General features: G+C 53.8%; 10 protein-coding genes across 10 annotated transcripts in view; 5 read left to right on the forward strand and 5 right to left on the reverse strand.

The window, feature by feature from the left end:
• The window catches only part of BJY04DRAFT_222962 (uncharacterized protein), a gene marked incomplete at both ends in the record, with an annotated part of 9253 nt that extends 4819 nt beyond the window's left edge, over positions 1–4434 (reverse strand). Inside the window, 5 exons of the mRNA XM_073717552.1 lie at positions 299–469; positions 552–3385; positions 3433–3631; positions 3679–3999; positions 4072–4434. Coding sequence (XP_073566297.1) covers positions 299–469; positions 552–3385; positions 3433–3631; positions 3679–3999; positions 4072–4434 — 3888 coding nt within the window. The remainder of the gene's footprint in view (positions 1–298; positions 470–551; positions 3386–3432; positions 3632–3678; positions 4000–4071) is intronic.
• Positions 4435–5281: 847 nt separating this feature from the next.
• On the forward strand, positions 5282–7012 carry BJY04DRAFT_222963 (ankyrin repeat-containing domain protein; the record flags this gene model as incomplete). The annotated part of the gene is made up of 1 exon (XM_073717553.1): positions 5282–7012. One exon carries the CDS (start codon positions 5282–5284, stop codon positions 7010–7012), a length of 1731 nt encoding a protein of 576 aa, XP_073566298.1.
• A 505-nt stretch (positions 7013–7517) lies between these two features.
• Positions 7518–9230, forward strand: BJY04DRAFT_222964 (aspartic peptidase domain-containing protein; the record flags this gene model as incomplete). The annotated part of the gene is made up of 3 exons (XM_073717554.1): positions 7518–7697; positions 7749–8061; positions 8125–9230. The coding sequence occupies 3 exons, from the start codon at positions 7518–7520 to the stop codon at positions 9228–9230; spliced, it is 1599 nt and encodes a 532-aa protein (XP_073566299.1).
• A 1072-nt stretch (positions 9231–10302) lies between these two features.
• BJY04DRAFT_231524 (glycoside hydrolase superfamily) lies at positions 10303–12962 on the forward strand (the record flags this gene model as incomplete). Its single annotated transcript, XM_073719556.1, has 8 exons — positions 10303–10519; positions 10572–10777; positions 10833–10861; positions 10910–10974; positions 11022–11246; positions 11299–12116; positions 12199–12436; positions 12538–12962. The coding sequence occupies 8 exons, from the start codon at positions 10303–10305 to the stop codon at positions 12960–12962; spliced, it is 2223 nt and encodes a 740-aa protein (XP_073566300.1).
• A 251-nt stretch (positions 12963–13213) lies between these two features.
• BJY04DRAFT_222966 (uncharacterized protein) lies at positions 13214–13806 on the reverse strand (the record flags this gene model as incomplete). Its single annotated transcript, XM_073717555.1, has 3 exons — positions 13214–13343; positions 13401–13523; positions 13598–13806. The coding sequence occupies 3 exons, from the start codon at positions 13804–13806 to the stop codon at positions 13214–13216; spliced, it is 462 nt and encodes a 153-aa protein (XP_073566301.1).
• A 694-nt stretch (positions 13807–14500) lies between these two features.
• Positions 14501–15590, reverse strand: BJY04DRAFT_199761 (uncharacterized protein). Its single transcript, XM_073712824.1, has 3 exons — positions 15359–15590; positions 14983–15289; positions 14501–14903 (listed from the first exon to the last, which is right to left on the reverse strand). Exons 1-3 carry the CDS (start codon positions 15556–15558, stop codon positions 14757–14759), a joined length of 654 nt encoding a protein of 217 aa, XP_073566302.1. The 5' UTR covers positions 15559–15590; the 3' UTR covers positions 14501–14756.
• Positions 15591–15773: 183 nt separating this feature from the next.
• BJY04DRAFT_222968 (uncharacterized protein) lies at positions 15774–16133 on the reverse strand (the record flags this gene model as incomplete). The annotated part of the gene is made up of 1 exon (XM_073717556.1): positions 15774–16133. The coding sequence occupies one exon, from the start codon at positions 16131–16133 to the stop codon at positions 15774–15776; it is 360 nt and encodes a 119-aa protein (XP_073566303.1).
• A 1734-nt stretch (positions 16134–17867) lies between these two features.
• On the forward strand, positions 17868–18725 carry BJY04DRAFT_199763 (uncharacterized protein). The gene has a single exon (XM_073712825.1). The coding sequence runs from the start codon at positions 17911–17913 to the stop codon at positions 18709–18711; it is 801 nt and encodes a 266-aa protein (XP_073566304.1). The 5' UTR covers positions 17868–17910; the 3' UTR covers positions 18712–18725.
• A 701-nt stretch (positions 18726–19426) lies between these two features.
• BJY04DRAFT_222970 (dynamin family protein) lies at positions 19427–22018 on the forward strand (the record flags this gene model as incomplete). The annotated part of the gene is made up of 2 exons (XM_073717557.1): positions 19427–21688; positions 21746–22018. The coding sequence occupies 2 exons, from the start codon at positions 19427–19429 to the stop codon at positions 22016–22018; spliced, it is 2535 nt and encodes an 844-aa protein (XP_073566305.1).
• A 2120-nt stretch (positions 22019–24138) lies between these two features.
• Positions 24139–24846, reverse strand: BJY04DRAFT_199764 (uncharacterized protein). Its single transcript, XM_073712826.1, has one exon. It carries the CDS (start codon positions 24557–24559, stop codon positions 24224–24226), a length of 336 nt encoding a protein of 111 aa, XP_073566306.1. The 5' UTR covers positions 24560–24846; the 3' UTR covers positions 24139–24223.
• Positions 24847–25009: the final 163 nt, after the last annotated feature.

The raw sequence follows: 25009 nt of genomic DNA on the forward strand, positions 1-25009 counted from the left end.
TCCGGCTTCGTGTCCTCCGGCTTCGTGTCCTCCGGCTTCGTGTCCTCCGGCTTCGTGTCCTCTGGCTTCGTGTCCTCCGGCTTCGTGTCTTCTGGCTTCGTGTCTTCCGGCTTCGTGTCTTCAGGCTTCGTGTCTTCCGGCTTCGTCTCCTCTGGTTTTGCCTCCTCTGGTTTTGCCTCCTCTGGTTTCGTTTCTTCCGGCTTCGTTTCTTCCGGCTTCGTCTCCGGCTTGTTCTCCTCCGGCTTCTCCTCGGGTTTCTCCTCCTGATCAACAATCACAAACACCGGCGGCCACCCACCCGGCTGATGAAGTTGATCAGGCGGATGGCCATGCGGCGGATGTCCAGGTCCATGCCCAGGCTCATGATGAGGCGGATGCGGCCCATGCGGTGGATGGCCCGGTCCATGGTGCGGAGGGTGGTGTGGTGGATGTGGGCCGTGATGCCCTGGTAGTTTTCCTGGAGGCTTTCCTGGAGGTCCAGAATGACCCGGCGGCTTACCGGGGGGTTTTCCTGGTGGGCCGTGCGATGGTGGTTTGCCTGGAGGCTTTACGGGAGGGCCTGGGGGTTTGCTCGGTAAACCACCTGATGGTTTCGGAGGCAGCCCGGGAGGCTTTGCTGGAGGACCTGGTGGCTTACCTGGAGGGCCAGTTGGCTTTGGGGGCGGACCGGATGGCTTAGGGGGTCCGCCAGGTGGTTTTGCTGGAGCTCCTGGAGGCTTGGCGGGTGGTCCCGATGGCTTAGGAGGCGGACCAGCTGGTTTCACGGGTGGTCCTGGTGGTTTGCCTGGTGGACCTGATGGTTTCACGGGTGGTCCTGGAGGTATTGTGGGAGGGCCTGGCGGCTTTGCTGGTGGACCTGGTGGCTTGATAGGAGGTCCAGGTGGCTTAGCTGGCATCGAGCCCGGCGGTCTACCGGGAGGCCCAGACAGAGGAGCTGGCGGTTTCATCGGTGGTTTCGTAACTGGTGGCCCAGGTGGTTTCGGAGGTGGTCCAGCAGCCGGCATTGGCGGTGGGTGTGCACTGGGCTTGACTGGAGGATGGCCTTGCAATTTGACGGGTGGAGGTCCTGGTGGCTTGCCTGCAGTCGTACCAGGTACATTAGGCGTCGGCGCGGGCGGGCCAGCTGGTTTACCTGGAAGGGCCGTTGGCATTGGACCAGGTTGTTTTCCAGCTACCATACCTGGTGACGTTGGCATCGGTGGACCAGCTGGTCGACCAGGTAATGAGGCAGGACCTGAACCGGCTTGCAGAGGCGTAGGTGGTATTACCGGGGCGTGCATCTGCTTCGGTCCTAAGGGAGACGGACCAGAAAATGGTTTAGGTGCGTGTCCACCTCCTGCCGCCAGTGGCTTCGGTGGACCAGCGGGTGGTGGTGACGGTTTGGACGAGCCAAACAGGCTACTGAAGAATCCAGGCTTTTTTGCCGGGGGACCACCCACCGGACCGGACTGAAGGCTCTTTGGCATTGACGGTGGAGGACCAGATATCGAGTGCCGGTTTGGAGGGCCTGTCTGCAGACTTGGTGGGTGTGGCTTGGATACAGCAGGTGCTGGCGGGATAGATGTTGGTGTAGCTTTCCTGACAACGGGATGCGGGCCTGTTCGTAGTCCCGGTGGAAGGCCGGCTGGGCCTGATATTGAGACCGGTTGAATCGGGGCCGGCTTCTGCGCCCGTCCTGACGGTTGAGTCGGCATTGGGGGAGCGGACGCAGGGGATGGCCCGGACATTGAGAATGGCCGGGACGGTCCATGCGGTGGTGCAGGTGCAGGTGCGTGCGGCGTTACGAATGGGCCAGACGAGGTTGCTGGCACGTGTGTAGAAGGACCGGACATGGAGAAAGGACGGATCGGTGGGTTTTGGATTGGAGCAGGATGCGACATCGGTCCCGACGACATTGTTGCTGGATACGCAGCGGAATGAGTGGGCAGGTGTGCGCTGCTTGGTGGTGAAGGGGCAGAATGCATGGGAAACGTCTTTGTCGTTGTTGCTCCCTGGAATGCTGGTGTTGCAGCAGTCTTGACAGATTGTGGCTGCGCTGGTGCACTGGGAAATGCAGGATGAGACGGACCAGGGGCTGGAAAACTCTTGGTGCTTGTTGGTGGCAAAGGGCGCACGGGTGGTGCAGCGGGTGGTGCGGAATGGGCAGGGGGGACCTGAGCAGGTGGAGAAGCTGTCTGTATGTTTGTAGTGTTCACGATGTTCACATTCTGATTGACGAGCCCTGGCCTATATGGCACCGGACGCGCTGCGGGGATGGTTGAACTCGGGGGTTGTGTTGTGAACGGCTTGAACGCCTGATACCGTGGGGGCTTGGTGCGGCCACTGGAGTACCGGCGCGGAAGATTGCCAGGGATAGGGTCGTTCGTGCTGGTATTTGGGGCTGGAGGTGACTGGGTAGGTAGACTTGTAGTCTGGACATTGACATTCTGGATCACATTGTGGTTCACATTGCTGATGTAGCTTTCGGTCAATGTGCGCCGATGCGGAATAGGAGCAGCTTGTGGGGGTGAATGAACCGGCGCCCTGTGCTGAGATATTGGAAGAGTTGGCGCTGCTAAATCTCGCTTCTCTGAAGTTGTAGTGCTGGGAATGGACGCCGGAGGGTGAGACGAGGCGGGTGGTTGGCTTGTGGCTTTGACTGTGACGTTTTGTACCGTATTGTTGCTAACGTTTTGACCAACAGGGGCCCTGCCCGCCTGCAAAGGTTGCGGCATCTGCGCTGTTGCAGCTGATGAATATGGCGGTGGCGGGTTCGCTTGCGGTGGCAGACTGTTAGTCTTCGATAGTTGTCCGGGGCCTACCTTGGAGCCTTCGACTTCTACGGGTGCGGGAATCGACTGCGCCGGTGGACCGTGTGGCGTGCTGTGTCCTGGAGCATGTGATGATCCTGGTACACTCCCCGGCAGCTCAATAATCGGTTGTCCGGCCATACCACTCAGAGAGAGGTGTCTTGTTGGGTCCTTTATTGTCAGACTGGCCGGGAGAGGTCGTCGTGCTATCGGTTTGTGTAGGAAGGGTGGACTAGCGCGTGATGGAGCGGACAATGGCGCTGGTTGTGCGGTGGCCGCAACGCCGGACATGGAAACAGACCTCGTCTGCTCGGGGGGCGGTTGAGAGACAATAGGCATAGAGCTTTGTCGAAGCGGCTGTGGCTGTTGTTGGGGGAGGGGAGCGGCAGGTTCGCTTTGTGCCAGCGGTTTCAAGACTGCTGGTGGTACTGGTGATGCTAACACTGTAGCTGGTTTGGGGGGCATTGCTGAGACAGGTGTAGGGGGCTCTTTTGGGGGCGCTGGTATGGTCTTCGTGGGCTTCGCTGGCTTCTCCTTCTTCGTGGGGTCTGATGCAGGGGGTTGTGCTGGCGGCTGCAAGGTGACGGATATATTGACTAGAGACAATTAAACACGAAACATCACTGCGAGGTGAACTGCATACTCTGTGGACCCGCCTTAGCCTTTTCCGCGTCCTTTTCCTGCGCAGCCGTCCTCAAGACCTTCTTGATAGCCGTCATAACTGCCTGGTAGTTCTCGTCCTCCCTCGTCGCATACCGGCCTATCGTCAAATAGCTACAGCCAGTCATCTTGCGAAGCTTCTCCACCTTCAGATCAAGCGCGGCGTTTGACGCGGTGACGATCTAGCCAGGTCAGCTTGCGTATATCCAGACACCGAGAAACCACATACACATCGCTCCATAGGAGGGGTCGGCACATCCTCATAGCATGCCAGGATCTTGATCTTCAACCGAGCGACATTCCTGCTGAATCTGACGGTCACGTCGTGCAAGAACGGCGCGCTCGTGTTTTTCAACTCGAAGCAGTCGTCTGCACTCACCGTGTCGAAGAACGGACTGTCTCGCAAGCTGTTCCCCATACTGTACCCCAGCTCCATGAGCCATTCATTTTCATCGCGCTCTCGTTGTAATGTGCTCAGGAAGATGATCTTCTTCACGCAGTGCCGGAGTTCTCCGATGGGTGTCTTGCTGTCGGCGATGTAGTTGATTGCCTGGGAGAAGGTATCATCAGCTGCTGCCCGATTGTGCTGAAAGAAATAGATAGAAACCGAAGATCTACTAACCTCTTCCACAACATACCCTCCATAGCCATGCGCAACAAACACCACAGGTCTGGTAGCAGGAACATCCGCCCTAGCCACCTTCAGACCAAACAACAAATTCCTCACCAGCGCCTCCGCAGCGGCAGACGACTGAACAAGAAGCTCACCGGGGTTATAGGTAAATTCAAAAACGCGCGCTTGTCGCAAATCCCTCGGAAGAAAGTCGCGCAGCCAGATCTTCCCATTCTCGGCCTTCCAGCTGCCACAATCATCCTCTCCGTCCAGTCCGTGCACGGCGACCACATCAACAGCCTTGGCCTCGTTGTGCTTTGCCGGATCAGCTGGTTTCGTGAGCTCCGAGAGCTTGGTTGGAAGCGGCGCCATGGTGAGAGTGTGAGTAGGAGGATTTCCGACCGGCCAGCCAGCTGGAGAGGAAGCGACATTGTCAAGCTCAGGATTGCTCGAGGGGTAGCTTGCGGTTTTGTTGGAGTCGCGAGGGAAGTTCAGCCTTTCGCGCGGGCGACGGCATCTTGGCAGATGGGGCCAGAAAGACCCCTTGCGCGATGGGCTGCCATGTGCTTGCTGGCTTGGGGGCTAGCCTTTGGCGCTTTCGGGGAGGCTTTGCTGCGTTAGCTGGAGGGCAAAAGCAGAGCTTTGGGCCGCCAGGTGCGGGAGTCACAATTTAGGGAATCCTGATTGGGTGGTTGGAAAGGGGCCAGTGCTGTTCTGGCTAGGGCAGCCTTTCGTGTCGGCGCTTGCTCCACTGTCGTGCGATTGATCATGGAAGACTTGATGGTAAGAACGGCAGACGGGCACGAGGCTTTTGTCTGAGAGCCTCATTTTTCGCTGAGAGGGCATTGCTCACCATGCCTTTTTGTAGTTGAGGGACTAGATAGAGTGAATCTAGGGCTTGTTTGCCTGGTTCTCTGCCTCAAGTGGCAAGAATATATATCAGCGTCCAGGAACACAAGAGAAAAGTTGGCAACACAGTCAGAAGACTAACCACGCAAATGCCGATTACATCCCAGAAACAAGAAGTTTGAGAGAGCCTTGCCAGACCAAGATTGCACTGTATCTCACCTCAGATAGTTGGCATGAAGGACCAAAAGGCGACGCGACCCGATGGACCCGTCCTCGTATGCAGCCGTCGAATGCAGATTAGCGGCCAGCCGACCATCGCGTGGGGATTCTGAAGGCGAAATGTCCTCCCTGGCGCCCTTTCCATTCAACAATGCCCCTCCCACATCTCCCTTTCGAGCTCATACTGGAAATAGCAGAGCATCTGGATCTATGCACTCTCAACGCCCTGGTAAAAACCCACAGACGCGCAGCAGAAACATTAACCAAGCGCCTGTACGACCGCGCCTTCGCAGTCAACCTGGACGCCTTCGATGACCCCGATCGCCGCATCGAAGATATCAAAAGACACAATGTCCGCGTCATCAGCCGGCGCATGGCGGACTGCGTCCCAACATGGTCTTCCGACCTGCTTGTCAGCTACCTGCTCCAAAGGTTCAACCACGACACCCCCTGCCTGCAAATTGCACCAGCGCTCGAACACACTAGCATGGGGACGATCCCCAAAAACGAACAGCCCTTCCTCCCCTTCCTAGCCCGCGCAGGAAACCTCAAGATCATAAAGCTCATGATCGAAGCCGGCGCGCCCGTCAACGCAAAGGACAGCGGCGGCAACACCCTCCTCCACACAGCCTGCCTATCCAACAACCTCGCGCTGTCCCGGTATCTCCTCTCCGCCGGCGCGGACCTCCGCATCGCCAGTACTATCGGCGGATCAGTCGCCCACCCGGCCTCAACCCGGGGCTCAACGCAACTCCTAACCGCCATCGTTGCCGCCACCGGCGCCGCAAACATTGACCCCCTCCGCCCTGACGCCTGGGGCAAACAGCCACTCTACATCGCTGCTTCCTGGAATAACCTTGCCGCCGTGGAGTTCTGGTTAGCGGAAGGCGCCGAGCCGACGAACCCGGCACGCCCCGCCGCGGACCCCCTCGTGCATGCGATATCCAGTGGCTGCCGCGACGAGATTTCCAAGGCCTTAATCAAGGCGGTGCTGCAGCGCGGCGGCGATCTCAACTATAAACTCAGAAGCGGGCTGACGCTTCTTCACCTGGCGACGGACTACGCAAGCGAGGAGCTCGTGCGGTATCTCGTTGAATGTGGAGCTAATATTCATCTCGGGGACCACAATGGCATGACGCCGCTTCATCGGGCTGTGAAGCGGAAGAGGGAGGCTGTGATCAGGACGTTGGTTGCGAGCGGCGCGGATCCGAGGGCGAAGGATATCAACGCGACTTGTCCGCTTGAGCTCACGAGGTATTACGGCAGGCCGGATATCGTTCTGCTGGTCTTGCAGGGGACGCCGAGAATGTGGCTGGAAGAGCACGTTTGCGCGAAATTGTGGAAGGCGATCGCGAGATGCAAGGCTGCTGAATGCGCGAGGGGGGAGGTTCACAGGGATGAGGGGTATCTCAAGATTCTCCTCCCACTTATCCGATCAGACCTGTCGCCTTTTGAACCGCTTGATCAGCATGGGAATACAGCTCTGCATCTTGTCTGTCAGATCCCCAATGTTCAGCCGGGACTGGATTCCCCTCTGATTGGAATTGCAAAGGTCCTCATTGACGCTGGGGCGGATGTCACGGCTATGAACAGAAAGGGTTTGACGCCGTTTCACTTCGCTGTATGGACGCCAACTGACACGAATACGCACTCGGATATGGTGAGGTTCTTCTTGGAGTACGAGGGGATCCATGGAGAGTGGGATGGGCAACGAACGTTGGCGTACAGTCATGCGATTACGCAGTTGTGCGTGGCGGCCTATTCGACCGCTGTGCTGAGTGTGGATTCGTCAGGGAAGACGCGGATTGACCGGTGTTTGAAGAAGATTCAGGATGAGGAGCTGCGGAAGAGAGCGTGGAGGCTATTGGGGTGGGATCAGTAGTTCATATTGCGGCCAAGAGGGATTGGAATCATCGCGGATAGCCTCGAGAACAATCCTACAATCTTCTATGGAATATACAGCCAGGTGAACAGGCAATTCAGTAGATGGTGCAGGATAAAGTTGCAGAGACAGACCCTGGGTTTTCTAATATCTTCTGACAGTCGAATGGATTGTTACAGATCCCTCATCAGCCACACCATGTGCCCTAAACCTGCAGATACTGCCATCCGCAGTGCAGACTTGTTGCTCCCATATGTTCCTGGTCTAGGCCCAACCCAGATTAGACTGTCTTAGCCTCTGGCCCTGGCGCACGTCTTCACCCAATTGTTCTCCAACGTGCTCCCAGAGGTCACAGAGAACCAGTAAGACTAGGACTCTAGGAGATCAGACTGTCCTGGGGCGCGGATAGTTACCCAAATCAATACAGGGACCGAACTAGTTGTATATAATCAGCGATCGCCCAGATCAACTCCGAGACCCGTGGCTTTGGATATCGCCGATCACCATGCGGCGACTCGTGTGTTTCCTCGCCTTCTTCCTGGCAGCCGTGCCCTCCATAGCTGACCAAGGGATCCCACTTGTTAGACGGAGCGATCCCAAGGTGGTCTTCGCAAACCTGCAGACGACCAAAACGCCCGCTCTGCAAACACGGGACGCCATTCCAGCATCCGCGTGGAACGATGAAGTACGTAGAACCCACACCTTTCTTTACCATGGTCCGTTTCTAATAATGTAGATCGGTTTCTGGATAAACGTCTCGGTCGGCACCCCGGCGCAAGAGATCGGCATGCGTATTGATTTCACCTATGACCACATCGACGTGCTATACTCCGCCTTCGATCGGGATCCCGACGCCAAATGTGCAGAGTACCGGTACTGTGCAAACTACGGCTATCTTGAGTTTCGGAACTCCTCTACATTCATGACCACCAGCTCGGAAGGGCTACATGAAAATTATTACCAACCCGGCATGGACACGCTCTCGCTGGGGGGAGTTGAGGCCCGGAATGTTTCCCTGCGCTTCTGGAGAATCGGCGGAGATTACTCTGGTAAGTGCCATACCAGGACACAATGCGACATTGGCCAGACTGTTCACTAAACCGCCAATGCAGAGAATCTCCTCGGCGTCAGCCCGCAGAACACCAGCCTCCCCTTCAACCTCGTCGACCGTGGCCTCATCAACACACCCTCCTTCAGCATTTGGTCCGAACAAGGGGTTGACTCCACAAAGGGCGGCATCCTCTTCGGCGGCATCAATGCAGCCAAATTTACCGGACCGCTGCAGGCCTTCTCCTTCAGCGACAACCACGACGACATCACCGTGCCCGTTAACGGCCTCACCCTCACCCTCGACAACACCCCCGGGGACACCACGAATACCAACGCAAGCGAGACTCCTCTAAACCTCACACTCCCCTCTACCCCCTTCAACATCGACCTCAGACTGGTCGTAACCCACCTGCCCCCGGGCTTAATAACAGCCCTCTACGACGCCCTCGAGATCTCTGCAGACCGCAACGAGGATGCATCGGGTCGCCACCTGCCAGCAATCGACTGCGCGCGCCACTCGGAGAAGCACAATATCACCGTCTCCATTGGATCAACGGCATTCGACGTCCCGTTCTTCGCTTTCATCATCGATGACCAGTTCGCTGAGGTACCGAGTAGCTCAGCCTGCAGGCCTACGCTTGCGCCGTCTCCGGAGAAGTTGGGCTGGGCGGGGCAACTGGGGTCGCCTATCCTGCAGCGGCTGTATCTTGCGGTGGATTATAACAGTAAGATGGTGGGACTTGCGCCGTTGAAGAGCGCTGAGGAGGTCGGGGATGATGAGATACTGGAGATTGGGACATGGGCGCCGCAGTTTCCGGGGGGTGAGGGGGAGTTTCCGGAGAGTGTGTCGGCTTATGTGTCGCCAACGGAGACGGTGGCCACTGAGACGTCGGATGGGTGGGCGGCTATGAAGACGGCTGCCGCTGGAGGTGGCGGGTATTTGCTGTCTGGGTTGGCTGGGGTTGCCGTGTTTGCGCTTTGTTTGATGTCGCCTATCGTGGAGATGGATTACAGGGCATGCTATAGAATGTCGACAGAAGGTAACGAATGGGTTAGCGCTGCTGGAGCCGAATTGTGCCGCTGCAGTCGAATTGTGCCGCTGCAGTCGAACAGCCTATGCTCCAATCCTGTACCCTATAACCGGCTCATCACGGCTAGCTCCATATGATCTCGAATGTCTGTTACAGGTGGTAGGAGTAGATTGGAGGGAGAATTCCGTAAGGGAATGATATATTGGGAGGTGGAAATTCACGGTGTGCCGTGCCGACTTTCAGTGCTTTCTGTACCCACAGAGCTTCAACAGCAGGGTTATAGGATATCGCGTTTGTGAGCGAAGATACGGAGTACGAAAAGGTTAGCATAACATAACACCGGACATAAGCAGGACCGAGCGGACTACGATGCCTTATGTACGTCCGGCCTAGCAAACCAGGCGTCGCTAGGCCGTGTACTCTGAGGATAATGGGCATTGCGAGCTCCTCGACCTCGGCTTTTCCGAGCCCCCATTCCCTCCGGAGTTTCCCCGGGTCTCCAACTCTTGGCCACCCCGCAATGAATGGGCCCATGGGGAATCCTGGCTTGAAGATTCCAGCTTGCATATTAGCAGGATGACTAGAGGCGGGAAGACACCAGTAAGAACTGGAGTACGCCGCCGCTACGTTAGCCCCGAGTCATGGCGCTGATTTTCATGCTATGTTCTTGTTCAAGCGGAACGTCCCTTCTCTACTTGCCTAACATCGCACCGCCAGAACATTCCACTGCTCGGCAGATAACATGCCGAAGACCAGCCGGACATAAGCTGTGAGGCATGAAGCTAGTCGGCATCAGGATCGTCATGAGCACGTTTGCGGCTCGCAACTGCCGACCTTGATGAAACCCCAGCTTTCGGAGAATATCTTACCGAGCTGCACATACAAACAGGGATGAGCTGCTGGGATTTGCTCAAACAAGGCCACTTCTCCGGCTGGGGAATTTTCACTCCCCAGCTCACCCCGCCCCTTGGCTGCGTATCCCGCCTTTCTCCGTACAAGCTCTGCCAGCACAAACCGGGTCTGCGGAGAAGAGCACTGGAGCTAGCCAAATTGCGTATACTGATAATTGCTCTCGGCACTTCCTGCCTGCTCAAGTGCGGAGACCACTCGGCGCATATACATCCGAGCCCTATTCAACTTGCAGGATAAATAGTCAAGACGACTACTCCCGACCTCAATGTGCAGATCAGTCCCCAACAGGTCTTCGACATGCATCTCACCACCCTACCAACGGCAGCTAGCCTCGTGGCTCTGCTCTCCCTGTCCACCCACGCTCAGGGACAAACCCAACAGCCCTTCCGCGACTGGGACGCTGCCTACGCCGCAGCAGAGGAACTCGTCTCAACATGGACGATCGAGCAACAAGCCAACATCTCTGTGCGCTATGGTGTCGCTCCCGGTTTCGTGCCGTTTGAGCCCACCGATGGTTTGTCGCCGTCTACCACCTTGTGGCGATATGGTCAGCTAATTCTGCGCAGGGCCTACCGGCATCAGTGGTGGAAAGGGAGTGTCCGGATGGGTTTCAGCTCAGACCCTAGCGAGTTCGTGGAACCGCTCTCTGGCTGCAGACCAGTACCGCGGAATGGCCGTTGAGGCTCGCAAGAAGGGATTTAATATGTTGCTTGGGCCGTCGACTGGGCCGCTGGGGAGGAGTGCGTTTGGTGGGAGGTTGTGGGAGGGGTTGGTATGTTTCTCTTTCGTAATAGTGGTCTTTGGGGTATTGAGCTAACGCTTTGCAGGGGAGTGACCCTTACCTTAACGGAAAGCTGTAAGTCTTATGTACTAGAGGTCGATGGGAAGTTCTAACAGGATGTAGCTTTGCCGCTAGCATTGAGGCCATCCAAGAAGAAGACGTGATTGCGAGTGGAAAGCATTACTTGGGTAGGGAGTGCCATTCAATGTTAGGTGTTCAATACTAACGACCGCAGCAAATGAGCAGGAAACAAACCGAACAGCCGACGACCCCGAAGACCGCACCAACAGTGTCATCGACGATCGCACCCTGCACGAGCTGTACCTGTGGCCCTGGATCGACGGCGTCAACAGCGGCATGGGCTCCGCCATGTGCGTGATGAACCGTGTCAACGGTCTGATCGGCTGCGAGAACGACCACATCATGAACGGACTGCTAAAGAACGAGACCAACTTCCAAGGTAAGCCTGGAACCCCCGTCTGTCATACATCCCGGCCATACTAACAGCACAGGCTTCTTCGTCCCCGATGTCACCGCCCCCGTCAACATAACCCGCGGCCTCCTGGCAGGTCTCGACTGGAACTCGGGCTACGACCTCGAAGAAATCACCGCCGAGATCACCAACGGCAACATTCCCGAGTCCGTGATAACCGACCACGCCCTGCGCATCGTCGCAACCCAACTCAACTTCATCAAACCCAGCGACGAATACCCCTCCACCGACGAGACCGAGCTCCTAAACGTCCGCGACCCGGCCACCAAATCGTGGATCCGGTCCGCAGGCGCCCAGTCCATCGTCCTCCTCAAGAACAAGAACAACACTCTCCCGCTCACCAACCCCAACTCCCTCGCCCTCTTCGGCAAGTCAGCAGGGAATATCAACTCCGGTCCCAGCCCAAAAAATAACTTCAACTCTTTCCTCGGCGATACCTACCCCGGCCATCTTGCCACAGGTGGCGGGAGTCCTGCGCCGCTGCCGTACCTCGTTTCCCCGCTTGATGCGATCACCGCGCGTGCAGCAGAGGGAGAGGGATTCAACGTGCGGTATATCATCTCCGATAACTGGACCGTCACCCCGCCGCCGTCGACGGGTCAGGGGTTCTTCCAGAGCACCGAGCCGTCTGTGTCTGAGTACGCGGAGATATCGGAGCACTGTCTCGTCTTCTTGAACGCGTATGCGAAGGAGGGTGCGGACCGGCGAACACTCGCCGATGAAGTCGGCGACAAGCTTGTCAACGACGTTGCGAGTTACTGCAGCAGCACGATCGTGGTGCTGAATAATGCCGGGGTGAGGCTTGTGGATCGGTGGATTGAGAATGAGAATGTTACGGTAGGACCCCAGCACAGCCCTACAATTCTTTCGCACTGTTCTAGACCATATAAGTGTAATGCTAATGACTAACTGTTTCCAGGCCGTCCTGAACGCCGGCGCCCTAGGCCAAGAAAGCGGCAACGCCATCGCAGACGTGCTCTTCGGCGACGTGAACCCCTCCGGGAAACTCGTTTACACAATCGCGAAGAACGAGAGCGACTATAACGGCGAGATTTGCCCCGTCGGCGACTGTGAGTATACCGAGGGGCTGTATATTGATTACCGCCACTTCGACCAAGCGGGCATCGAGCCGCGGTATGAGTTCGGGTTTGGGTTGTGTGAGTCTCCCTCCTCTTCTGTTCATTTCTCTTCTATACTATAGCTTGTTGGTCATGCGTTGAGGATCATGGCTAATGCGAATTTTACTTGGGATTGATAGCATACACGACATTCGAGTACTCCAACCTTACCATCACACCCGAAACGGACCTTACCCAGCTCAAGACGTATGCAGATGGTGATATCGTCGAGGGTGGTCCGGAAGATCTCTTCGAGGATATCCTTACCGTCACGGCTGAGATTACGAATACCGGTGATGTCGCTGGTGCTGAGATTGCGCAGCTCTACTTTTCGCTTCCGGAGGCCGCGAACGCGCCTGTGCGCCAGCTGCGTGGGTTCGATAAGGTCTTCCTGCAGCCGGGTGAGACGAAGGCCGTCACTTTCCCGATTCAGTGGAGGGATCTGAGTATCTGGGACTCGGAGGCACAGGGGTGGAAGGTTGAGGGTGGTGAGGTGGGTGTGTTCTTGGGGAGAAGTAGTCGGGATTTTGCGGATGAGGGGAGCTTTACGGTTGAGACTGCCTAGTGAGGTAGCTGTACCTATGACCCGGGCGCGCGCTGGTCACTGAAGGATAACTTCGATGCCAGGAACCATCAGCATGATGCGGAATACGTAAATAGTCGTTTGTATATATTGCAAAACCTACTCCGAGTGGAGGAGTGACCTATGATTAGGCATAGATTTACAGCCCCTACTTGATAACACGTGTGCATTGAGACAAGTCCTCTATATACATCTCCTAGTATCTGCCTACACCGCGAGACCGGTGTGAGTCCCTAAATACAGCTCGGCCCACCAGACGGTGGCGAAACACCATTCGAGGGGTTACTCTGCCCGCACCCATTCGCAACACCGAGCAGCGTATCGTCCACGGCGGCATCATAGGCAGCGCCGCAGTTCGGGTCACTACGATACAAGACATCAGTATCTACAATACAAGGGTGTCCAAGCGATACCTCGTACCTGGATCCCCCACTCGCATTCTCAAAATACGAGCAGATATCATGCGAGAAGCAGTCTTGCGTGTAAGCGTTCCCGAGGGCTGCGCCTGAGCACCCGGCGCCGCAGCGGCCGTTGCAGGAGTATCTGTCGCACGGTTAGCCTGCGCCTCCCTTTTCATAGTTATACATCATTGGAGGAAACAGATAGTAAGAACGTACTCTCCGCCAGCACTGTTCGAGCCGTAGTTACTTCCGACTACACCGGTGAATGTGCATCGTTGACCGGCGCTGTTTGTCCATGAGGCTGTTGCGGTCGAGCCGACGGTTAGACAGGTTACAGCGCGCTTGTCGAGGATTTGGCTTTGTGAAGAGGGTGCTGCTGCGGCTAGTAAGGGAGCGAAGGAGAGCACGGTATATATTAACTGCATGTTGAGGGGAGTTGGCTGAGCTGTTACGACTGGATATGTGGTATGCTGGGCACGTTGGGATTTAGATACCTGCAGTCACTTATAAACAAGGCATGCCGACCAGGTTGTCGTTTGTCTTGGGGTTCTTCATGAACAAGCGTTAGCAGATCCATGCTGAATCTGGTAGGACCTAGGGCTCGGAGGATATTTCGGTGAAATTGTCGGAGATACCCCCTGTGTGCGGGGGAGGTAATATATATTCAGGAACATGACTTGACAGTCCGGGGTGCAGGTGTCATGTAGCATGCATGAGATTGGATTCGTTAGAATGGCGACTTATTAGCTCATTTGGACCCCACTGATTCGCCTGTTGAGAGCTTAGACTTGTAGCTCTGCACGGGCTGGGATTCTCCTGTGGTGCCTTATGAGACAGTTCCAATCTACGACTATGGACGATATATCCTTGTGACAAATGAGTGACAGAGACCCCCACAAGCCTGTACCGAGAGCCATACGAATGCTACCTACTTTGTGTCGTGAACCTTTAATGGGGGTAGCATCAGGTCTGCAAAGCTAGCACGTAGTACCGGGAGCATAGGGTGGCATCTAGTCAGAGCCAATCCCGCCTATTTTCAGTACAGACGTTGCGCATTTGGCTTGCTAGTTATCTTTCCTTGTTGAATCGTATCTAGCATAATGCCTGATTTCAATATGATACAGTTCGATTTGTGATAGCAACAATGATTTAACTAATAGGTAAGCAAAAAAAGAACAAATGAAGGAAGAAAGAAAGAAGGAAAGGAAGACGTCGAGCGACAGTGCCAACCCGTCATATAGTCATCCGGTTGACCACACTTTACCTCATCTCCTAACGCCTCTACCACCATCAAGCAATCGGGCTATCCTCCATATTCTGTAGCCATAGTCTTCACACCAGAAAGATCTACTTGTGTCACAACCAGGCCAGTGCTTCACACCTTAACAGACCCAACAACCGTATTGAAAAACCCAGTCGTAACCCTCGTCCTCAATCCCGGCGAGAAATAATCATACCCAACAAGAACTCCACAACTATCCACGAACACCGTGACAGGAATGCCTGCGTACATGATATTCCACTATAAGAAACCAGCATGTCAGCATCACGCACATCCCCGATTTCCTCGTATAGACAGCGAAATTAATATGAGAACTCACCGCAGCAACCAACCCAGCCACAAGCTCCCTCTCAACAAGGCCACCGAACACCGCATCGCCCTGAGTCAGGATATCGTCGCTGAGCAACGGGTAATTGGACTGCACATACCCCCGCCATACAGTCGGCTTATCGGGGTACGCGCCGAACGAGGTAAGGGTGTTGTCGACTAGGCCTTCCTCGGTTGTATTGGCGTAGTTGAAGATCGAAGTTGCGAGGTCGCCGTTGTAGGCTTCGTCAACTCGGACAAGGCCCTGGGATGGGGAGAAGTAGATGTAGCCGACTTGGATGTGGGAGAGGTTTGCGTTCCTGCATGTCCTTGGTTAGGGTTTGAAGGATAGGCACATGTGAGGAAGGTGAGAGAGTGCGAGTGAATACCATTTGTGCTGGATGAAGCTGGTCTGAAACTCGGTTTTCAGAATTGGTGGCTCAGGCTGCTGGAAGGTGGAGGAGTATTCGATCATTGAGGCTGGGAAGTCGTGGCAGGTGCTGGACGCGGTTGAGAATGGCTTGCAGGCTGCGCCTACGGCGAGGCCGAGGGTTGCGAGGGTGGGAAGGGTGAGGTGGAGGAGCTGCATGGCCGATTGATGGAATGAGAGACTATGTTTAGGATTGAAGATGGAGGTTGCTTTCTACTTGCAGGATGGATGCTCTCTTTATACCTTTCAACAGGTGCAATGCCATGGTATAGTTACCTGGAAAAGTGGCACCGCGTTCGATGATTACGCTTTTGGGAACAGGTGGGTCTAGCGAAGATATAGAGTGGGGACTCCAGTGAGCTGAACTTAGTCAATCAGGTAATGAATGTATCCATGTCGAAACGTAGACTATCGTTATACTCCCATACTTCATGGAGGTCATCCTTAATCCTCCTCGCCACGACAAACCCTTGGGCCAAAATATAGTCGAGGAGACCCAGAATCACTTCTCGCATCGGCCCTTCTGCCTGTGTCCCAGCGACGCGAAGAGGGAAGAGAAGTAACACACTTGAAACCGTCGAACTTGTCACGAGATGCTGCGCATACTGAAGGATACACGCGACATGGTAGCTTTGTTCCTCTGGTGATAGGCGTGGCGCCGCTCTTCCCTGCCAGAAGTCATAGTAACCGTAGTTGTTAGAGAGAAAGATGACCAGTGCATGGCAGGATGCCATTGCTAAGTATAACTCACAGTCCACAGCTATTTCTGATTGCAGGTGGACTATTGCTTGATGGTGCCATGCGTAGATTGAGAATTGCATCTCCTGTCCCTGCCGTCCCAGATCGTCGACGAGGGAAAGGTTGTCGCGATCGGCTAACTCTGTAATCCTTTCAAAAAAGCTATACTCTGAATCAATAGACTGGGGACGAGACCGGCCAAGAGACTCATCGGACACTAAACGTAGACACCTCAATCATAAGACGTAAAATCTCGTCCATCCCGTTCCAGCTACCCGTTGTCATTGACAAGGCAGGACGTTGCCTATTCATCCACCCATGGTCAGACAAAATAGTACTCTCGCCATAAATTATCGCTCTACTAGCTTCGAGAACACGAAAGACTTCGAAGAAGATTCTTCGTGAATCACTCATTGTGCTTTTTGGTCCGGCAAGCTGGAGGAGCTTTGATGTTCCGGATAGCATATGCTGTGCCCATCCTTCCCCAGATGAATCGAACATCAGCTACGCAAAGTTATTAGACAAAAGTACCGTCAAAGGAATGTAGTGAAGTACCTCGAATAAGCCCAAAAAAAACGTCCCCCACAGCACGTCGTCTCTTTCCGCGATTCCCGGGTCCGTGAGGGCCAACTGCAGTGCACTGATGCTTGTGGAGTACGCAGTAAATGCAGTACAAATCGCTGATCCCCGTCCGGTGTCATTGCCCTTACAGACCGAACCATGGCGTGAAGCACTCAAAGCGCCGACCGCTTTGACAGCGGAACTGAAAAGTAATGACGTTTGCAACAGAGGTAGGATCTGTGCCGTAAGAGCCGCATGGTCGTGTGTGAATCGGTTATGCGCAAGCAGCGCCATTGAGTAGTTCTGAAACCGAACCTCCGAGTCCTCCAATGTCTGCAAGGGGGGCGGTTCGGTCGTTCTCCGTTCAGCCCTGACGACAGATCGGCTAGTGTGCGTCGGCTTCTGGCTGTGATAGACAAAGACTGACTCCGTCTCGGCTTCTCTTGGCTCTTGCTTTTGGCAGATTTGGTTGCTTTTGACACAGTAGGCGCAGGGAACTCCACCGGAGCACTTCACAATATGATGATTAGAGCTGTCGTCGAGGGGATCAGTGCGAACGTACGCGGATCTTGCGGGCTGCACATGCTTGACAGCGGGTGACTCTCTTCCGTTTGTCTAATGGCCCAAGGGCTTTGTTGGCAGTCATGTCTACTGCTGGTAGGGGGAGGTTCTCGAACGCAGATGAGGCTGATCCAGAAAGTTGCTCCAAGTGAGAGATGACGCTAGTCCTAAGTCGGAAATAATCGAGCGAGTCGGGTCTTGATCCACAATGTGGAGTGGCATTCTTTGGGGACTTTTGATGTACACGGAGATGAGGAGGAATAGTGGTGCCTGCAATGCTCACGGTCAGTGGCTCTCCAGCCAGCAGTTGTGTGACTGCTGGTCCTTGCATTTACCCGAGAGGCGCACCGGTTGCTCGCGAAATGATTATATTGCTGCATGTCGTAGCAACACTCTAGATTTAAAGGTAATGGGCCTAGGACAAACGCACCAATCCCACAGGTGACAGGACCTTTCGCCTCCTTCTCAAGCGAGTTAGAAAAAAGGTACAGGTGGCTAGCCGCCCGGATACGAGGCGATCCATCTCGTATTTTGTCGCTCGACACGGCTATAAGATGCCTCGTGCACCCCATGCGGTCGCTACTCTGAAACAAAAACCTTCGACCAAACACAGCACATATTACACCCACTTCCCGATATTGCTGGTGAAAAATGTCCGAGCCAATTCTTCCAAATCTCGCCGCGCGCCTCGAGGCAATGGTCGACTCATTAAAGTCCGACCCGAACATCACCGTGACAATCGCTGAGATCGGGCCTAAGGTCACAACGCGTGACATCCAACGAGCTCACAAGGCCGCAGAGGGCTACCTACCTCTCGGCCTGCAGGAATTCTATCAGCAAGTGGGTTACTTCAAGCTCGAGTGGAAATATACCGGGCCCTCAATTCTCCCTGAGGGATATGACGAGATGAGAAGTCACAATCAAGCCTTGTACAAGGATTGGGTTCCGCAGGGATACGTAAATATTCTGCCCATTACTGAAATCTTCGGCGGCTGGGAGGGATCTCTGTGGTTTCCTGATGATACCGAGGAGGAGGCTGAAGAGTACGATCCAAGCGACCCGCCGTATTTGGAGGAGGGTGAAAAGCGACCGGAGTCAGAACCAGAGAGTGATGGGAATAGCTGGCGCGTGGCGTATCGGCACATTAAACCTGTCGATTATTTCGTGCCCGAGGCTTGTGCTGTGTTTATCGGGCCGAAGAAGGGACGGAAGGGCAAGTTTTCGGACTTTGTCGCTTATCATTATTGTGGCGAGCAGTTGTTCGAGATGAGATATACCTTTGCAGAGTATGTTGAACGCATGCTTGTTTCGAGGGGATGGTGGTATTGGATTTCGTCGCTGGCTCGAGGCGAGGACCGCTTCGAGGTTGAGGCCTTCAGGGGGAATGCCAATAGGCTATTTCCAGATATCGATTTGGGGCTCTTTGTGCGACGTCTAATAGGATCCTGTTAGTCTTGATATCTGGGTTCGGTTATAAAAACACCCTCCAACCACTTGAAATTAACGCATCATCGATATCTGGTTACTTGTATGAAAGGCACAAGGTCGTTCACAATGATCAATGCCATGAGTAGATTGATGCTGAGGTTCCGTATCTGTCTCTTGCGATGAATAGACCACCGAGCTTGATGGCATAGGTGATTGCCTATTCATCTTTGCAGGAGGTAAGATTATTGCCGCCAGCAGGAGTAAGCGCTTGCACAAACCAAAGCGAGGTAAAAATTCTCATCGAGCAGCGTACTGGTACCTCTGTATGGCTCAACAGAAAAAGCAACTAAGATCTAGAGTTGCCGGCGCTATCATGCCAACCATTCATGTACAAGATCTGCCCATATCACAGAACAGGGGTTTTGTCTGCGGCCAAGATGTATTGGACCGATATTGAAGGACTAATGTAGGTTGAATCGCAAAGGGTCAAATACATCCAGTAATATCCCGACACGTCCGATGCTGGTTGCGCCCCCTGGAAAGACTCGCTTGGTTGAGCAAGGCCGATGGCAGCCAACAGGCGCTAATAGGGATAGAACTAGCAAACAGCCCGATCATACGTGGCACAGAGCAGCCCCTAGGTCCTGAAATTTGTTAAGGGGCGGGTATAAGTTGGAAGTTCGAACAACGCTCAGGCAGGTTCCCCCAAACACACTGAGCTGTGGATTCTGTGGACACAATGGCAACTGCTCTAAGTGAACTTGATCTTCAGCAAATCGACACCAAGCCCTTATTTGACGCGATCGATAAGCTTCGACGACTTCGTATCAAGACCAATGAGATACCTATCCCACAGCTCCTGGTTGTGGGGGAACAAAGTTCTGGCAAGAGCTCTGTCCTCGAGTCCATAGCCCAAATTTCATTCCCCGTTGGGACAGGCGTATGCACGCGGTTCCCGATCGAACTTGTCATGCGGCGCTCTTCACAACCACGGCTCTCGATCAAGATCGTGCCAGGTACAATCAGAGAAAATGACCAGGCAGCAATCGCGAGGATGCAAGCTTACCACAGAGAGGTCACTGCAACGGGAGATAATCTTGATATATCGCCATACATCGCCGAGGCTTCCGGCGTGATTGGAGTCCCGATCAACGACGAAGCCAACACGGACAATGGCCTCCACTTCACCGACGACACTCTGCACATTGTTCACCACGGGCCGCACCTTGTGGATTTGACATTATTGGATCTCCCTGGGATTTTCACCTCTCCAATCGGCGATCAAACTATAGAGGACGTCAAACTAGTCCGGCGAATCACAAAGCGATATGCACAAGACCCCAGGAGCATAATCCTGCTTGTTTGTTCTGGAGCCGTGGACTATGCAACATACACGGCGCCAGCCTTAATCCGCAATCTCGGAGTCAAGCGAATAATGGGTATTCTGACGCACCTAGATGTGAAAGGTAATGTCGACCAGGCGGAGAAACTGTATAGTCGCCAGCTGGAGAAACACTGCGATTTGGGCTGGCATTTCCTGATAAACCGATCGGGAGAGAATCCCAAAAAGATGAGTTTCAAGGAGCGCGACGAGAATGAGCGGACAATCTTTGAAAACAAGTTCGCAGTCCTGCCACCCGATAGTTGGGGCGTCGTTCGACTCCGAGAAAAGCTCAGAAGGCTGTTGTTGGCCGCCGTCTTTGACAATCTCCCCAAGCTGATAGATCAAGTCAAGAAGGAAAAGGAGCGTCACAGGGCTGAGTTTAACCGCTTGCCTCCCGCAAGAACGACGGAGTGGGAGCAAAGACAATACTTGTTGAAACAAGCCGTGGAGTTTGTAGCGCTGGCGGAGGCTGCTAGCTACCCCATTTACTCCAAAGACTTGAAATTCTTCGGTCGATACGACGACAGAGCATTCAACAAGCGAAAGCTGCAGGCAACGGTTAGAGAAATGAACCTTGCTTTTTCCAAGGCGATGCGACATCATGGGCCGAGCACTGTCATCGATGATTCTCTCACAGAGCAACCGTACGAGCGTTCCGACTCGGATATTCGAGAATCTGATCTTTCCGATATTCCTGAAGATGAGCATGAAGACTTGATCGAGAACGAAGCCCCCTCCGTCGATGGCGCTAGTGATCCTGGAACTTTAGATGAACATGGGACTAATATCGCGAATGATCACCAGAGGGACGAAGAAGTCACTCACACAAGTCCCCGGAGCCGTATAACCTTCTTGCCAGAGGCAATCTACAGTCGCTACTTTGAGCTAGACATGCCCACTGCTATCAGCACCATGGCGTATGAAAGTGAGCTGCGGGAGCGCCATAGGGAATGGTTGGGAAAGAACCCTCGTAGTGAAGTCAGCTTTGATTTCTTCATTGCGGTCTTCCATAAACAGACCGAGAGGTGGGATCCACTGGCGAAAACGCATTTGAGCATAGTGTGGGAAGCAGTCGAAGACTTTATTGAGGAGACCCTGAACTATTACTTGCCAGATCAAAAGCAGGTGCGCTCTGGTATAAAGGAATTTATCATAGGTCCGCGACTTGAGAATCTTCGCACGGCTTCCTACGACCGACTCGAAGAGCTCCTTGAGTGCCACAGAAAGGAAGGCCATGTGTTCCTAGACACATATCCCGACTTTTTCCCGGTATCGGAGACAGATTCTAGCAACGTGGACAGTCTACTCGAATGGACCCGAACAGCGTTTGAGAACATCATTTCTATCAACGATACACACGTCCGGCACTTCCTCGACTTGGTTGTCTCGGGAAACACAGCAGGGTTAGCCGACTACTCTAACCAGTTTGTCGACCATGATCTTGCGGCTAAGATCCTGACGCAGTGCTTGAAGACTCCATTTCCCAAGCCGCTAATTGATGCTGTGCGACTTGTCTGGAACCATTCCCATGACAGAGGAGATCCCATATCCCCGGGTACCAAGGCTGAAATCGACGCTGCGAAACGGGTCAACTACCATCAAGCAATGTATTACAAGGTCAGTATATCCATCAACTAGGACAGAATTGCGACAAAAGTACTAAGTGTCTTTTAGATGACTGTATTCAGTTTCGTCGGCTATGTCAACGCACTGATCATCGAAGGTCTTATTATGAAGGGCCTGAGGGAGCAGATTTTTACATTCGACATAGTCGCCGCCATCGACGCGAATACACTACAGCTGGTGGCTGGGGAACCACAGGAGATCAATAAAAAACGGATGGCGCTTCGGGATGAAATAGCCGTTTTGGAGGAGGTACTTGGAACCCTGCAAACTGCTAGAGCATCGCGGGGTATCCAAACCGGTCAGCTTAAGCAAGACACTTAGCTTTCCGGGAGGCCAGCCGAATCTGTAGAGTCCCCATGACTTGGTCATCTGGTACGCGTCGTGGTTCTATATGTCAGTACGTTTACAGTAGGTGTGGACCAAGACAAACACATGGGGCCGGCTTAGTGGTGTAGAGATTCGTGACTTACCTAGGGGAGGCTTCAATTCGCTGATTATTAAAGTTTTGTACACCGTATTGAGTAGAGCGGAGTGGCTACCTAAGGACATAGTCTATGAGCCGTAGACCTTTATATAGATGCTGTTGAGATTAGTGGAGGAAGAATACAATCTCGCACTGGCGGAAACCCACCATGGCAAATATAGCCTTTGCTGTGAGAATTCTAGCACAATTCGTGTTGCCGTTCTTGCGTCAAGAGGGTAGGACAGTCCTTGAGATACTCCGTACACTCCACAGTTTACAGAAGTACTGGAGCCTCATCACAATAGTTGTTCATGTAGAAGCTACACAAACTGCTTACATAGTTTTCACGGCGTATGCCCGTCACAAACTTAATCGGAGCAGCAGCGGATGAGGCAGTGACCGACATCGAACCGTCGTTTCACGACGATCAATATCCCTGCCGTCCACTGCCACCAATCTTTACCACTTTGGTGGGGAAGAGTAGGGTCATCTTCTTTGTCTGCAATGCATCCGACCACAAATGTGAGCCAACCACCGCTCTTTGCTTTAGCCCCCGAGCCCTCTCTCGGCCTATCACAGTCAAACAGACTCATCCCATCGTCTGCGCTAGCTATTCCGGGAAATTAGACTACGCCCCGTCGGAATGAAGGGAGGGTCGGGCCGCCGATATGTCGAACACCGAGCCCCGTCTTTCTGGTCGTTGCAGACCTCTGTCTTACGCCCAACCACGAAGGCCATCACGATCAGCCATGGACCTATTCGATAATTCGAGTATTGCACAGGAAATGGCGCCACACAGGGCTTCTCCCCCCATGTCCTTCTACGCAATGCTGCTCCATCTGAGCCAAGGCCGCCAGGGTTGTCGAGCCAGATGATAATAAGAGTGGGATACAGTCAGTTGCTGGTGATTTTACTGCTTCGTAATCGGAAACTTCTTACGAGAGGAGATACTGTTTCATGGCTTATTGTGTTCTTCCTTTTGCTTGAGGGTCTCCAAATCTTCAGAAATGGTCACAGGCTCGTTCAGATTCGACACCTTACAAATCCACCAGCTGCGCCATGAGGAAACCCCTGTTGTTTCTTTGGCCCGGGCATCCGGGATTAATTCCTGGATCTCCCGGGGACGGGTGAGACTCGCTCCCGACGGCTTGCTTTACATTCTTCAGACAGAGCAGACTTGGGAGCAGTATGCTTGCTTACCTGCTCAAAGACGCATCTCTGGCGTAAGGTTCGCACTTGTCTTGACCAATGCACCTGCCACACAGCAAGTGATCACGATTGTCAATATAGCTAGGTAGGGTTTCTGTTACGTTTCTGTTACGAAGCTGACACTGACGAACCTGTGTCCACAACGTAGCGGTAAGATCGTGGCATTTTTCCTTTAGATCCTCGCCCCTTGTGTGGTGGAATTAGATACGAGACACACATGTTTCTACGGCTCTGACCAGCACAACAGTCCATTTCAGAAAGTCTACAGTGACCAGTCAACCCGACGACTACGGTGGAGGCGATCCATCCCGAGCCGGCAGCGGAAAAACGTTCTTTGTTCTCAACGCAACCAAATGCTCCACCACCTTTGTTGATATCAAGCAAGAAGATTGACCTTGACAAATAGAATGCAGCATGCCCGCCGATCCTGAATCCAAAATGTCGCCCTAATTACACGACCTTTTCCACAGCTCTTTATCTGCGTGTCACACGCATGTTTACTCAAACCAGCCTGCTCGCTCACCTACAACTCGGCGAATTTGTCCTCGCACCATGGGCTCGTCGCCAGGTCCACTTGATTCAAAGTCCACGGAATCCCCCATCAGCCTGATAACACCTACCACTGGAGCCCTGCAGTTCCTCGCCGTCTCACTCTACGCCCTTGCAGTGTGGAATATCGTCGAGCTCTTCTGCTACATCTTCATCTTTTTCAAACGCCAACATGGCCTGTACTTCTGGTGCACCCTCGTCGCAACAACTGCGAACGCCGCCTACACATCCACCATGATTTACGCAGAAACCGGCCGAATGGTCTGGGCCGGCAGCCACCTGGCAACAGCGCAAGTTCTCACTCTCTACTCGCGCGTCAATCTCCTAACGCAAAACTGATCCCTACTGCGGTTTATTCTCTGGATGATCATCGTGACGTCCGTCCTCATTCTTGTCCCACTGTTCGTGGTGCTATGTGGTTCGGCGGCGGTCCATCCCGCCTTCCTCCCCATACGAATTCCCACTATCAGGATCGCAACGATAGCCAATGTGGCTCGCGAGACCTTTTTATGCGGCCTGTATATCGTTGAGGCGTTAAAGTACCTGGATGCTATACGGGTGATAAAGCGTGGGGATGGATGTCGTGTTCTGATCCACCTGATCATCATGAGTCTTGCCATTATTGTGCTCGACGCATTCATCCTGATCACGACCTTCAGTGTGCCGGGGCGGGTCTCCACAGCGTACAAGTGTTTTGAACAGACTCTAAAAACGAAGATAGAGTTTGGCGTCTTGAACCGGCTGTTGGCGCTGTTGCGGACTCCGGCTCATCAAGGGGGGTTTCTGCCTGATTTGCAATTGGCGGGTGAGAGTTATTTTGGCTCCGAGGAGAGTGCGTATATGTCACGCGGTGGAATTGCTGTGCAAGACCCCCCCAGGAGGGTTGTTATGACTGAAACGATGTTGGAGGTTGTGTCGGAAAAAGGCCCGAGGGTCAGAAGGAGGGTCAGCATGTAACTGAATGAATGAATGTGTTTTTTTTTTTTTTTTTTGTAGTAGTAGTAGTAGTAAGACTAGTGGCAGCTTCCTCTGGAGAGCCCATCAAGGCGTTGTCTATTCTAGTATCCGGAATGGCATATTGGCTTCTCTAA

Source organism: Aspergillus karnatakaensis (genome assembly GCF_047715665.1).
Source record: "Aspergillus karnatakaensis strain CBS 102800 unplaced genomic scaffold BJY04scaffold_66, whole genome shotgun sequence".
In the NCBI taxonomy this organism is placed as follows: domain Eukaryota; kingdom Fungi; phylum Ascomycota; class Eurotiomycetes; order Eurotiales; family Aspergillaceae; genus Aspergillus; species Aspergillus karnatakaensis.

What these genes read in the sequence shown, in the direction of transcription:
- BJY04DRAFT_199761 (XM_073712824.1), bottom strand. Translation starts at nt 15,558, where the DNA reads ATGCAGCTCCTCCACCTCACCCTTCCCACCCTCGCAACCCTCGGCCTC. An exon ending in AGCTTCATCCAGCACAAATG is followed by an intron (nt 15,290 to 15,358) that starts GTATTCACTCGC and finishes AAGGACATGCAG; the next exon opens with GAACGCAAACCTCTCCCACA. An exon ending in TGGCTGGGTTGGTTGCTGCG is followed by an intron (nt 14,904 to 14,982) that starts GTGAGTTCTCAT and finishes GGTTTCTTATAG; the next exon opens with TGGAATATCATGTACGCAGG.
- BJY04DRAFT_199763 (XM_073712825.1), top strand. Translation starts at nt 17,911, where the DNA reads ATGTCCGAGCCAATTCTTCCAAATCTCGCCGCGCGCCTCGAGGCAATG.
- BJY04DRAFT_199764 (XM_073712826.1), bottom strand. Translation starts at nt 24,559, where the DNA reads ATGAATGCGTCGAGCACAATAATGGCAAGACTCATGATGATCAGGTGG.